This window comes from Nuphar pumila, chromosome 9 (genome assembly GCF_984573655.1).
Source record: "Nuphar pumila chromosome 9, dmNupPumi1.hap1.1, whole genome shotgun sequence".
Lineage (NCBI taxonomy): Eukaryota > Viridiplantae > Streptophyta > Magnoliopsida > Nymphaeales > Nymphaeaceae > Nuphar > Nuphar pumila.
Window position 1 is genome coordinate 6,109,539 of NC_143257.1, and position 12,498 is coordinate 6,122,036.

Consider the following 12,498-nt stretch of genomic DNA (forward strand, 5'->3'; position numbering starts at 1 on the left):
TACATTTGATGATGCTCACTCATCTCATAAGAGCCAATAAGATGGAGATTACAAGTGAAGACTTGGCACATCTCGCGGTCCTATTCCTCGAACCCCAGAGGCAGATTACTTTTATCGCAACAAAGCCAAACTCAAGTTTTCATGGACTAGACCCTTTTCTTCTTATCTTAAACTGCAGTGATTGGGGTTAATTAAACATAAATAATTTTGTGAATGCAACAGTAATCTACCACTAATTGTGTCAAGCTTTTTGAGGGGGTCAATAACTGCTGACCTCAAATATACCATACTTTCTTGTAGAAACTTGTAATTTTTCATAAAAAAATTATTTTTATTTTTGAATATCAAGCCCTTCCGATGTAAAGCATGGTTTGTTTATTTAAATCCATTTTTTAGATTGTCTGATTGCATTACATAGACAAGTTTCTTAAGAACTGCAAAAATCAATGGTCAATTATATTTTAAAATTTTAAAAATAAAAAAAATCGTGTTTTTATGTCAGCACCACTCAATCTAAAATGTGATTCCTAATAATGAACCATACTAAGCACATTTGTGAGGTCTGATTGAATAATTAAAACTCACACGTATGATTTTTTGTTAGAAAGTATGGTACTATCAAGAGTAGAGTTGCAAACTCGTTGGATCCAAGATGGAGGTTGTACAATTTTCAGCAGTTTTGAATTTAATTTGGATCCGATTCACCATGTATTTAGCTGCTCCAGACCCAACCCTATTGCATCCCTAATCAATGGTCTACTTTTTAAAAATTTAGGGTTCATAAAATTGGCAAGATACCAACTAAAAATTCTCAAATTGGTCACTTCCAATTTGAGATCCCCCTTTAGTCTTTATATTTAGTAAATAGTTCACAATTGGGTTGGCTCACCTCAATAAACCGAGGCTTAGTGTGGATCCCACTTCCAAATCTATCCATCTCTCTCTCTTTCACTCTCTCTCATCAACTCTTGACTCCTTGAGGAGACGTATCCTGGACCACCTCTCTCTCTCTCTCTCTCTGTGTGTTTAGAGATCGTGGCAACTCATGAGATTGAAAGAGTATAAAATAGATAACAGTAAAATCGTTTCTCGCTCATAATCTCTCTCTCTCTGTGTTTAGAGCTCGTGTCAACTCATGAGATTGAGAAAAATAGATAACGGTAAAAGCGTTTCTCGCTCATAAACTCTCTCTCTCTCTACAAATCAGGGTGTGCTCTCATGGCTAACCCGCGTACTCAGGCGAGCCTTCTTCTCCACAGGCAACTCAAAGGTAACATCTCTCTCTCTTTCTCTGTCATCTGGTTTTGTTTTATTTCTTTTGCAAGTTGGGAAATCGATGGGTGGTGAAAGTTCTCGTCTTTTTTCTTTTGCCTTATTGTCAGATCTCTGTAGGAACCCCGTCGATGGCTTCTCTGCCGGCTTGGTCGACGAGTCCAACATCTTCGAGTGGAGCGTCACCATCATCGGCCCCGCCGACACGCTATAGTGAGCGTCTCTCACTCTCTTTCCCCCTCCAAAACGCCAGCTTTCGACGTTTTTTGGGTGATGGTTGTTCCCTTTCGTTTATGGTGTTTCTTGGGCTTCTGATGGTTGAACTGAAACGGTTGTTCTCTTGTGCAATTGGGTTTTTTTTTCAATCGTTGGTTGTGATTGATTCTTTTCGTGCGTTTGTTTTTTTATGTCGAAATCTCTTGGGGAGATTTTGTTGGATTTATGGAACGCAGATTAGTTCGAATATTGTTGTTGGTGTATGGAATCTTGATTGTTGAATTGTTTGTTTCGCCGGATTTGTTTGCTTCTTTAGTCGTGTTTATCGGTTTAGGTGCTGAAAGCTTGTATTTTTATTGATTGTTAATGATAGCGTTGGACGCTTTGCTTCTAGATTTTTGTGGGTATGCAGCTAAAAGTTGTTGTTTTGTTTAATTTTTGTTGGGTGTTTGTTTATTTAGTTATTGTTGATCGATTTGGTCGTGTTTGGGGCTTTCTATTTCAGTGATGGAGGCTATTTCAATGCAATCATGAGCTTCCCTCCTAATTATCCCAACAGTCCTCCAACAGCCCGGTTTACGTCGGAGATGTGGCATCCAAATGGTTGTTAACTCTGTTTTCTTTGTCTTCCTGTTATTTGCTCTTGGTGAATCTGCGTAATCTTCGATGGCCAGGGTGATTTTTATTGGTTTTTGAATGCTCAGTTTATTCTGATGGGCGGGTTTGCATATCGATTCTTCATGCTCCTGGTGATGATCCAAATGGCTATGAGCTTGCAAGCGAGCGCTGGTCGCCCGTGCATACGGTATTGATATAATAATATGTGATTTTATTGCTTTGATTGGAAGTGGTTGCACTTGCATTAGTTATTCTGTGGTATTTGTCTAATTTCAGGATTATGTCATTCTGCCAATGCTAAGTCACATATGTAACTGCAGAATCTTAAATACTGAACCTAGACATTCTATTACATCTCACTATTATACTAGAATGAAAATCACTAATGACTATTAACACTAATACATAATAACAACTATATGCAGCAAGATATTTTTATCAATATCCAGTTTAGCATATGTTAAGCTATTTGGTTGCTGGCACAATTATCTAGTTCCTAGTTTGGGATTTATGAAAACAAGTTCTTGGATTTGGTTACTGCTTACTTGTGATTTATGAAAACAAGTTCTGTTCTTTTAGTCTTTTTCTTGAAGGAATTTTGCTGGTATATTCATGTGTTATTTTTCATAGCAAAGTTCATAATTCTCTCTTTCATGATACAATCATTTATGATTCGGGGGAGGTATATCTTAAGGGCTTATTTGGATTTCCAACTTGGTGTTTGTTATTTACTTTGAGTTTGTTGATGGTGTTATTCGTCAACGTACCCTTGTTGTTTGGTTCTCTGTTGGATCTACGTTAAGATGTCTTTGTGGTTCCTAGCTCTGGGTTTTATCCATTGTGTACTCAAAATAAATTGTGTAATCTATAATTTGAAAACGAAATACACGTAGAGAAGATAAGAGAAAAGAGAGAGAGAGAGAGGAGAGAGAGAGAGAGATCTGACTTTTTTTTAAAATTGGATCAAATTAGGAGGAATAACCAAGGTTACCAAACTAGGAAGATGAAGCAAGAAACGATACGGGAAGCAAAAGCGAGAAGCGAAGCATTTTAAAATTTATAGGAAGCGGGAAGCGAAGTATCAATTTAAAAGAAAATTATTAAAAAAATGAAGCAACATGGTAATTGAATAGGAATAGAACAAGAAACAAATAAAAACTAAAATAAAATTGATCATTCTTATATTTCGTGATTTTTCAGTAAAAGAGTTAAATTTTTGTTAAAATCTAACAAAGATGGTTACTAATTTAAAGAAAGTACATGAAAAGTGAGTGAAAGCGTGAGAAAAAATACATGAAAAACATGAAAAAAATGTGAGAAAAGCATATAGGAAGCATAGACCATGTGTGTGAGAAACATAGAAGAAGCGTGGGGGAATCGAGATTCCCATGCAGTTTCGGAAGCGAGGAGTATCGTGCTTCCGAAGCGAGTTTCCTGGAAGCGAGCTTCCCACATACCTAAGAAGCTTTCAGTAACTCTGGGAATAACTCTCTCTCTCTTTCCCCAACTTGTATATATGAATGCATGTATATTTGTATGCTTTTACATCCTTAAAAGCACATAAGTACAATGTTGGTCTAGGGCAGTGTTGTGAAAAGCGTTGAGGCATAGCGAGGCACTCCACCAAAATCTGAGGCGAGGCGTAAGCCTAAAAAAAAAAACTATAAAAAATATCTAAAATTATAAATAAATAAAAAATACTTTATTGATGAAGCAACAACCAACAAGAAATAAAACACACACTAGATTTTGGACTTATATTCAGTCAAATATCCAATCCAAATCCCAAGTGTTGACATTCCTCTCTCTCTCTCTCTCTCTCTCTCTCTCACACACACACACACACACACACACACACACACACACACACGAGATTTTCAAAACTTGTTTCTTTTGTTACTTGGAATTAGTGTTGTTAAAAATCAGTTCACTAAGTGAATTGTTAAAAAAGATAATATTTGTCCAAATTGAATGGAATCATATTGTTTTTTAATCGGACCATTACAAAGATTAGTTTTTTTATTTTTATAAAGCATATAAATGAATCAATTTAGGGTAGAATCAACTTGATTGAGCAAAAAAAAAACAAATTTTAACCAGCAACTTACATTGGTTGAGTTCATTTTTCTTAGAAGCCATTTCAGAAGTTGAAAGTTTTTGTTATCAAGAGAAAAAGTAAGTTCAATATGAAAAAATGAATAGTCACTAAAACGATACATTTACATAATCAATCTATTATTGTTTTCACATGAATACATCATAATTAACTTATTATAATCAAATTGGACGAAATTGAGATAACAGCAATATCATATGGTATAACACAACTTTAACTCTCATTATTTGTGCATTTAAAAGATTGTTTTAATTCACCTTTTCAATGTTTTGTAGCCACTTCTTGCTTTTTCATTCCATGTGAACTTGTAAAAATATCATTTTCACTCATGGCATCACTTTTTTTATTTTACTTCCATGTTTAGCAACCTTGTTTTGGATCCTAATCCAATCATGCATACCGTGCAGAGAGAGAAGAGATAACGAAAGGGAAGAGAGCATACCCGACCTCCGGGAGAGGGAGAGCGAGCCGACGCAGCGGTGGAAGTGGTGGCGACTTGGGCGACGGTGGCGAAGGAGGAGCGTGAAGAGAGGGACATCGAGTGGGAGAGGAGAGGGAGAGCGAGTGGGAGAGGAGAGGGGCAGCGTGCGTGAAGGAGGAACGCGGGCTTTTTAAGCAATGCTTAAAAAAACCCAATTTGGTTGTCAAATGAGGGCTTTGACCCTCATTTGACTATGAAAATGTAAGGCGCCTTGCCTCAAGGCGTATGAGGCGCGCCTTGCCTCAAGGCGTATGAGGCGCACGCCTCTGGGCTTTTGCGCTTTGTATGTGTGCCTCAAGGCATAAAGCCCCTCGCCTTGAGACGAGGCGCGCTTTTTGTGCCTTGAGGCGCATTTTTAATAACACTAGTCTAGGCCAAAAACATGCATTGTGTTTTTCCTATTGGGCCCTCTGATCCAAGAAGTAATGTGTTGTAATAACCATAAGGTGGACACTAGGGGAAGATATCATGCTTTCTCATTCTGAGATCCTTAGCATGAAAAAATTTAAAATTTTAGATTTTGTAGCTGTATTCTTCCATTTCTGTTTATTGAATTATGATATGATGTTTTCATGTATCAGTTGATAGTATCTTGTATAGAGCATTTTGTATACAACAACAACAACAACTACGCCTTCATCCCAAAACAATTGGTGTCGGCGTATAGAGCATTTTGTGTGTTCTTGAAAATTATTAGTGAGTTCCACATGGTACACATGTATGTTATTTTGGGGAGATGAGAATCGCAAGAACTTCAATGATAAGTGGTCCACATCCCAAAACCATTGGTGAATAGGGCTTGTGAAGATGACCTAAAACACATGTAAAGAGTACTCAATTGTGGTTGTTTCTCTAGGACTTCACTTTAGGCCTTCTGCAGTGCTATTTATACTTATTGTTCTTCCAAAGGAATTGAAAGATTTATTGTCTTAAGTAACTTCAATCCTATGTTGAAGAAGTAGTGGATTTAACATAGATGTTGTTTATTGAGTTTAGGCCTCTTGATTGGTCAAATGGAAGAAATGATTGGACAAGAATATGAATCTTGTATTTAATAAAAACTGAGGGAGTTGATGATAATTGGTGCAAACAGATTTAATTTGAGAGGTCGATTTGAAACTTTTTCATGAGAAGGATGTATTGTGAACCTAAGAACAACATTGATGTAGTCAGACTTAGGGTTGGTAAATGAACTGAGATGCTCATTGCTTGGCTCCAGTGTTATTAAAAACGTACCTCAAGGTGCAAAAAGTGTGCCTCACCTCAAGGCGAGGGGCTTTATGCCTTGAGGCGCATGTACAAAGCGCAAAAGCCCCGAGGCGTGTGCCTCATACGCCTTGAGGCGCACGCCTCGAGGCGAGGCGCGCCTCACGCTGAGGCGTACACACCTTACATTTTCATAGTCAAATGAGGGTCAAAGCCCTCATTTGACCACAAAATTGGGTTTTTTTAAGCATTGCTTAAAAAGCCCGCGTTCCTCCTTCACACACGCTGCCCCTCTGCTCTCCCACTCGATGTCCCTCTCTTCACGCTCCTCCTTCGCCACTGTCGCCCACGTCGCCACCACTTCCACCGCTGCGCCGGCTCGCTGTCCCTCTCCCGGAGGTCAAGTATGCTCTCTTTCCCTTTCGTTCTCTCTCCGCACGGTATGCATGATTGGATTAGGATCCAAAACAAGGTTGCTAAACATGGAAGTAAAATAAAAAAAAGTGATGCCAGGAGTGGAAATGATATTTTTACAAGTTCACATGGAATGAAAAAGCAAGAAGTGGCTACGAAACATTGAAAAGGTGAATTAAAACAATCTTTTAAATGCACGAATAATGAGAGTTAAAGTTGTGTTGTACCATATGATATTGTTGTTATCTCAATTTCATCCAATTTGATTATAATAAGTTGATTATGATGTATTCATGTGAAAACAACAATTGATTGATTATATAAATGTATTGTTTTAGTGACTATTCATTTTTTCATATTGAACTTGCTTTTTCTCTTGATAACAGAAACTTTCAACTTCTGAAATGGCTTCTAAGAAAAATGAACTCAACCAATGTAAGTTGCTGGTTAAAATTTGGTTTTTTTTTGCTCAATCAAGTTGATTCTACCCTAAATTGATTCATTTATATGTTTTATAAAAAAAAACTAATCTTTGTAATGGTCTGATTAAAAAACAATATGATTCCATTCAATTTGGGCGGATATTATCTTTTTTAACAATTCACTTAGTGAACCGATTTTTAACAACACTGATTCCAAGTAACAAAAGAAACAAGTTTTGAAAATCTCGTGTGTGTGTGTGTGTGAGAGAGAGAGAGAGAGGAATGTCAACACTTGGGATTTGGATTGGATATTTGACTGAATATAAGTCCAAAATCTCGTGTGTGTTTTATTTATTGTTGGTTGTTGCTTCATCAATAAAGTATTTTTTATTTATTTATAATTTTAGATATTTTTTATAGTTTTTTTAAGTTTAATTTTTTTTTATGGTTACGCTTTACGCCTCGCCTGAGATTTTGGTGGAGCGCCTCGCTACGCCTCAACGCTTTTCACAACATTGCTTGGCTCACATAAATCTCGTTCGGGCTCATCCAATGAGCTCGGCTAGTCAAACAACGAGCATCTTGTGTAGTGTTAGCGAGCCGAGCACGTGCAATAGGTGTCCGTCTGGGTTCGGCTCGTTTCGATTAGTTTATATAAAATTTGTATATGTTTCCTTATCAAGTAGTGTGGTAGCTCAACTGGATTGATGAGTTGGCGTGTAGGTGGGAGGTCTGGAGTTCCATTCTCACTGTGGAATCTTGGCATAAAAAGGTTTTATTTTTTTTCAAACGAGCCAGCTCGGACTCGTACAAGCTCGACCTCGGCTCTGCTTGCACAAGCCCAATGAGCCGAGCCCAAGCAGTACCTTGCTGTAAATGAGTCGAGCCCGAACAGCCTGTGTTTGGCTCGTTTACCAGCCCTAGTCAGACTATACGGAATTTGATCAACCAGATAGAAGAATGCTTTCAAAGTAAAGTCCTGACAAGCTTAGTCAATGAGCAAATGACTTTGTTGTGTGAGATACTTGTATGACATGAGAAGCTTATGCAACTTTATATGAACAGTGGGTGCCTCTTTACGTACATTGTCTCATTCTAAGATAATTTGAGGTTAAGTATAGCATATTGATGTATGCAAAGAAATATTTTTTCGACTTCTAGATATATAAAACAGCTTTGACATGATGCTAGGATTGTTCATCCATCCATGTCCTAGTGCATCTCAAAGTGCCAAAGTCCAACAACTTTTAATGTGCAGGAATTCCATTGGTCTATGACTGGCTGAGGTGAAATTCTGGTAGTAAGTGATGTTTTTTGAAATCAATGAAGAATGTGACTGGCATTACATTTTTACATGTTTTTCCCTGTACTCTGATTTTGTTTTCATAGTTTTTCTGCATGCTCATTTTTCTTGAGTCAATTCATTGCATTATCCGTACCACTGACAAGGCTAAGGTGAATGTGCAGGTTGAGAGCATAGTTCTAAGCATAATGTCCATGCTTTCAAGTCCTAATGATGAATCTCCTGCAAACATTGAAGCTGCAGTAAGTACATAATTTCTTTCTGTTATTTCCTGTGTACCCTGTTGATGACTTCCTTGTTGACTGATGGTCAAATCTTCATCCATTCCCTTCGCGCGCACATTCCCCTCCCTTTTTCCTGGCCATAAATCTATGATGACTTTCCACTGCCTCTAAGGATGTTAAGTTTTAATAATCCCTTATTTTGGTTTTCCGTCCCCCTCTGCATTTTGTCATTGGGATTCCTCCTATTTATTTGATGTGATATTTGGTATTGATTTCTAGTGCTTCAGATGGTAAGGAAGATGGTTTCAGTTTTATAAGCTCCGCCATTCTCTGCTGTATCCCATCACTTGTTATACCCTGTGCTTTAGAAATAGATCCTGGAAATCGCCCACTTGAATACTTGTTAAAACTTCAGACATGCTTTTATTTTTCCACAAATAAATAGTCCATGATAATTTTCCTATTGTGCCCATTTGTCCAATTTCCTTTTCTAATATTGACCTTAGAACCTCAGTTATGATCAGAACAGAGCACTGATATAGCCTGTGGACCTTTTTACATGTTGGGCCCTTACCCTGTCACTATCAAAAAAAGTTTCCTAGTCATCACCAAAAAAGAAGATTCTTTCTGGACACGCTTGTCATTGAAAGAGACATAACTGTTTTCCATGAGATCCAGAATCACTAGAATATCTACATTTATAATTCCTTTGGGTTAGACTCCTTTATATTATATAACTTGATCAGGTTCTCCTCTTGGCATCTTGTTTGATATAACGGCATTGGTGGAGTCTCTCAACAATAGATACAATTATGATATTTTGTGCAACAGCTACAAAATAAGAATTCATTGGAATATAAAATAAGGATATACAAACAATAACCAATCTCTATGAGAAGGCAGAATAAATTGGATTAGTTAGTAATACCACTCCTAAACCTCCTACTACAAGACTTGATCCCGGAGGTACTAAAAGAATATTGGCACAAGTCCATCATGTGTTGAATAAGCAATAATTAAGTCAAAATATCTCATGATTTTACTGGTTAGGGAAAAGTGGGTTACCATCTATTTTTTGTATCTAATAGGTTCTTCCCAACATAACTCATGATCCAACTGAACCAAATTGAATGGAATTTATACAATTCTACAAGTTAAACAGTCACATAAACATAAACAGAAAAACTAAATACCTCTACCCCCAGTTACAGAAAAATCTGAATTTTTTTTATTGTTTCTGCTCATGTTAAAAAAAATGTCAATTAATCCAAATGGAAATTGTCTTGCTTAAAATAAATATAAACAGAAATTGAAAAGGAAATGTATTCAGACATTACCTTAAAGTTGCCCATATATTTCTTTCTGCCTTGAGCTTTTCTTTGTGTAAGTAACTCGTGGTTGTTTTTTTATGAAGAACTCGGGTAATTTCTCCTATATATTGAAACCCTGTGCAAACTGTACAATAAGATAAAACTGATTGCAAAAAAGAATGAGTATATACAACAAAATCAAAAAGTAGTATAGCGGAACTAGGGTGTGATCACTGTGATGCCTTCACCAGTCTAGAAACCCTCCCAAACTCAATGCTTCCTGGGGTGAACAGGGATCTCCAGCGGGCTGTATGTGGTACTGGAGGGCCTTCCACAAGGGAAACTCCAAAACTGATTCCAGAAGGTTGAAACATCTAGCTGAATAGGTGCCTTGCTTGATCCCCCTACAGACTGATTTCAGCCGGCCTATCGTGCTGTCATTGTTGTTGACAATGGATGACAGCCTTTTCTCAAATAAATGTGCAGAGATGTGCGGCCATATGATGGTTTCCATCATTAAAAGGTCAGAGAAGTTTGTGGCACCACCCGCCACCACTAGTTCCCCTGCCTGCTTTCTCAAAGCTCTGCTTTGACCCTTCTCTAAGACCAACTTGAAGTTCAATATCTAGCATGTCTCGTCTAGGCCAGTCGCTGGGCAGGAACCCCAGCTTCTGCCACCATTTCAGTCTAGTCCTCTGCTCTGGATGCCAATTAATTCTACAATACCGGTCATGGCATACCGCCCAGATTGAGTGTTTAAGCCTTCTTAGTGTCATATGTCCCCCCCCTGGGCAACTCGGTTTCTTCCTTCCACAGTTGCCAGAGGACTCTAGCGAATGTGTGGAGCCAGCAAGGGTGGGTCCACGACTTTGTCAACTTGGCTTTATTCCGGGGGATCGGTTCTTCTTTGATGCTACCCGTGGGGGAATGCCTATGCCCAAACTTGATGACAATGAATCCCCACACATTGGCCGCAATGGGGCATGAAACCAGGACATGGTAGTTGCTTTCCTCTTTAGCTCTACAGAGTGAGCACCAGTTCGCCAGAGGGATGCCTCTTTAACCTCTCCTCACAACCAAGTTATAATACCCATGAGGATCTCGGGTAGTAGGCACTATTCCAAATAAAACGATGTCATGGTTCCTTCACTCCCTTACATCTGATCTCCTCCCAAATATCTTTTCTTTTAATCCCAATGTTGACCCTGCATTCCACAGTAGGAGATCTAGCCTCTCATCTAAGCGGAACGCGAGCACACAATGACAGGAATCAATCAGCTCCCCTAGAATGTTGTCTATTTGGTAATTTGGCAACAGTTGCACAACAAACTTGGAGGCTTGCCTTAATGCAGTGTCAAAATTACCCCTTTCAACCTCATTAATGAGGATGCTGCTAGCCTAGGGTTCTGTCCAAAATCTTACCTCTTGACCATTACCCACACGCCAAGATGAGAGATGAGTGATCTGTTTCCATGTCCCAGCCGCCCCCTTCCACGCACAAGATCCCTTTCATGTTAGCATCACTGTCTACAATTTTAAGCACTTTTATTCATGTTTGATGATCTAAGAACAGCAGGAGGAAATGGTACACTGGAGATTAAACAAATTTGTAGACTTTTAATAAGTTAGCAAACAAGGAAATTGTAAATGTAGAAGAAATCTACCAAACCAAGTTTGTAGTAGCAGCAGTAGTGTTGAATGGGAAGGAGGGTTTTGTTGGGGAAAAATTAGTCATCATCAGTATCACAGGATCGGATGTCCTTGGGAATGATTTTGAATTGAGAAAAGGATTTTTTGAATAAGGAAAAAAATGTACTTACACTTAATGTTTTAAAAACCACTACAATGTGCTTGTGATTTTCTCATAGCATTTTCATGATGTGCCCATGAGAAATTTGAATTCATGATATACCAAATCTCTCTTGAAAATGGTTCAACATGAAGGTTTTTCTTTAACTTCTTGAACTTTTTGGCATTAGGGTACTAATACCAAAGGAATTGATAGAAGAAAACATCTCTCTGACTTGAAGGTGTTTAGACACTGTAAATGGATTAGAAGACCCTACTTTGGTGCATGATATGTAGAGTGAACATCACAATGGCTTCAAGCAGGTTTACTTTTATTTTTTCTAAAGCACAGAGAGGTTCATCCATTGAGGATCACCATCTGGTTGTCTGAATATCCTCAATGTATCTCGTTTTAGCTGGATTTTTGGGGAAGTTGCATTGTTGCGAATTTTCTTGCTTTCGGCCCACTCTATTATTTCATGAATGCATCTGCTATCAGATGCTGGCAATATAGGTTAATCACCAACTGTTTGTGAGATTGATGCTCGAGCTTTCTGAGCATCCTATGCTAATAATCTTCTCAATAGAAAGCATTTCAAGTGCTGCTGTATTGTATTAACAAAACCTGCCTTTTGCATTGCAGAAAGAATGGAGAGAGAGGAGGGACGAATTCAAGAGGAAAGTAGGTCGGATTGTTAGGAAATCACAAGAAATGTTCTGAATGTTGATCCCAATGCCATCTGTTTTGGGTCATCAAGCTTGCTTGTGGTCAATCTGGCAGAACTATATTTATAGTTTATGAATGGTCATATGGTAAAATGGGGTCTGTGGCATCTAGAATTTTCTTTGAAAATCTCATCCCATTTTCGTTTCTATGAGGTTAGTTATAAAATATAATCTGATGCTTTTCTTTTTGTATTTAACTGACTTGATGAGTGCCTGAGTGGGATCTTCCAGAATGTGCTGAGTTCCTATTTTCTTCTATTTGAAACTGAGTTTGTTTTCTATTTTCCAAACCAATCATCAGGGATCATTATTGAAAAATGAAGAGGGGCCTTCATAGTTATCTAAAAAGACAAGGGCATCCATAAACAATAATTTAAAAGAAAAAGATGCAGAGGAAAGACA

General features: G+C 38.0%; 1 protein-coding gene across 1 annotated transcript; it reads left to right on the forward strand.

Annotated features, from left to right (window-relative positions):
• Nucleotides 1–1,060: 1,060 nt before the first annotated feature.
• Nucleotides 1,061–12,329, forward strand: LOC149828307 (ubiquitin-conjugating enzyme E2 7-like). The gene is made up of 6 exons (XM_090016815.1): nt 1,061–1,270; nt 1,383–1,485; nt 1,994–2,091; nt 2,193–2,293; nt 8,213–8,290; nt 12,014–12,329. The coding sequence occupies exons 1-6, from the start codon at nt 1,219–1,221 to the stop codon at nt 12,089–12,091; spliced, it is 510 nt and encodes a 169-aa protein (XP_089872941.1). The 5' UTR covers nt 1,061–1,218; the 3' UTR covers nt 12,092–12,329.
• The last annotated feature ends 169 nt before the right edge of the window (nt 12,330–12,498 follow it).

What these genes read in the sequence shown, in the direction of transcription:
- LOC149828307 (XM_090016815.1), top strand. Translation starts at nt 1,219, where the DNA reads ATGGCTAACCCGCGTACTCAGGCGAGCCTTCTTCTCCACAGGCAACTC. An exon ending in GGAGATGTGGCATCCAAATG is followed by an intron (nt 2,092 to 2,192) that starts GTTGTTAACTCT and finishes TTGAATGCTCAG; the next exon opens with TTTATTCTGATGGGCGGGTT. An exon ending in GCTGGTCGCCCGTGCATACG is followed by an intron (nt 2,294 to 8,212) that starts GTATTGATATAA and finishes GTGAATGTGCAG; the next exon opens with GTTGAGAGCATAGTTCTAAG.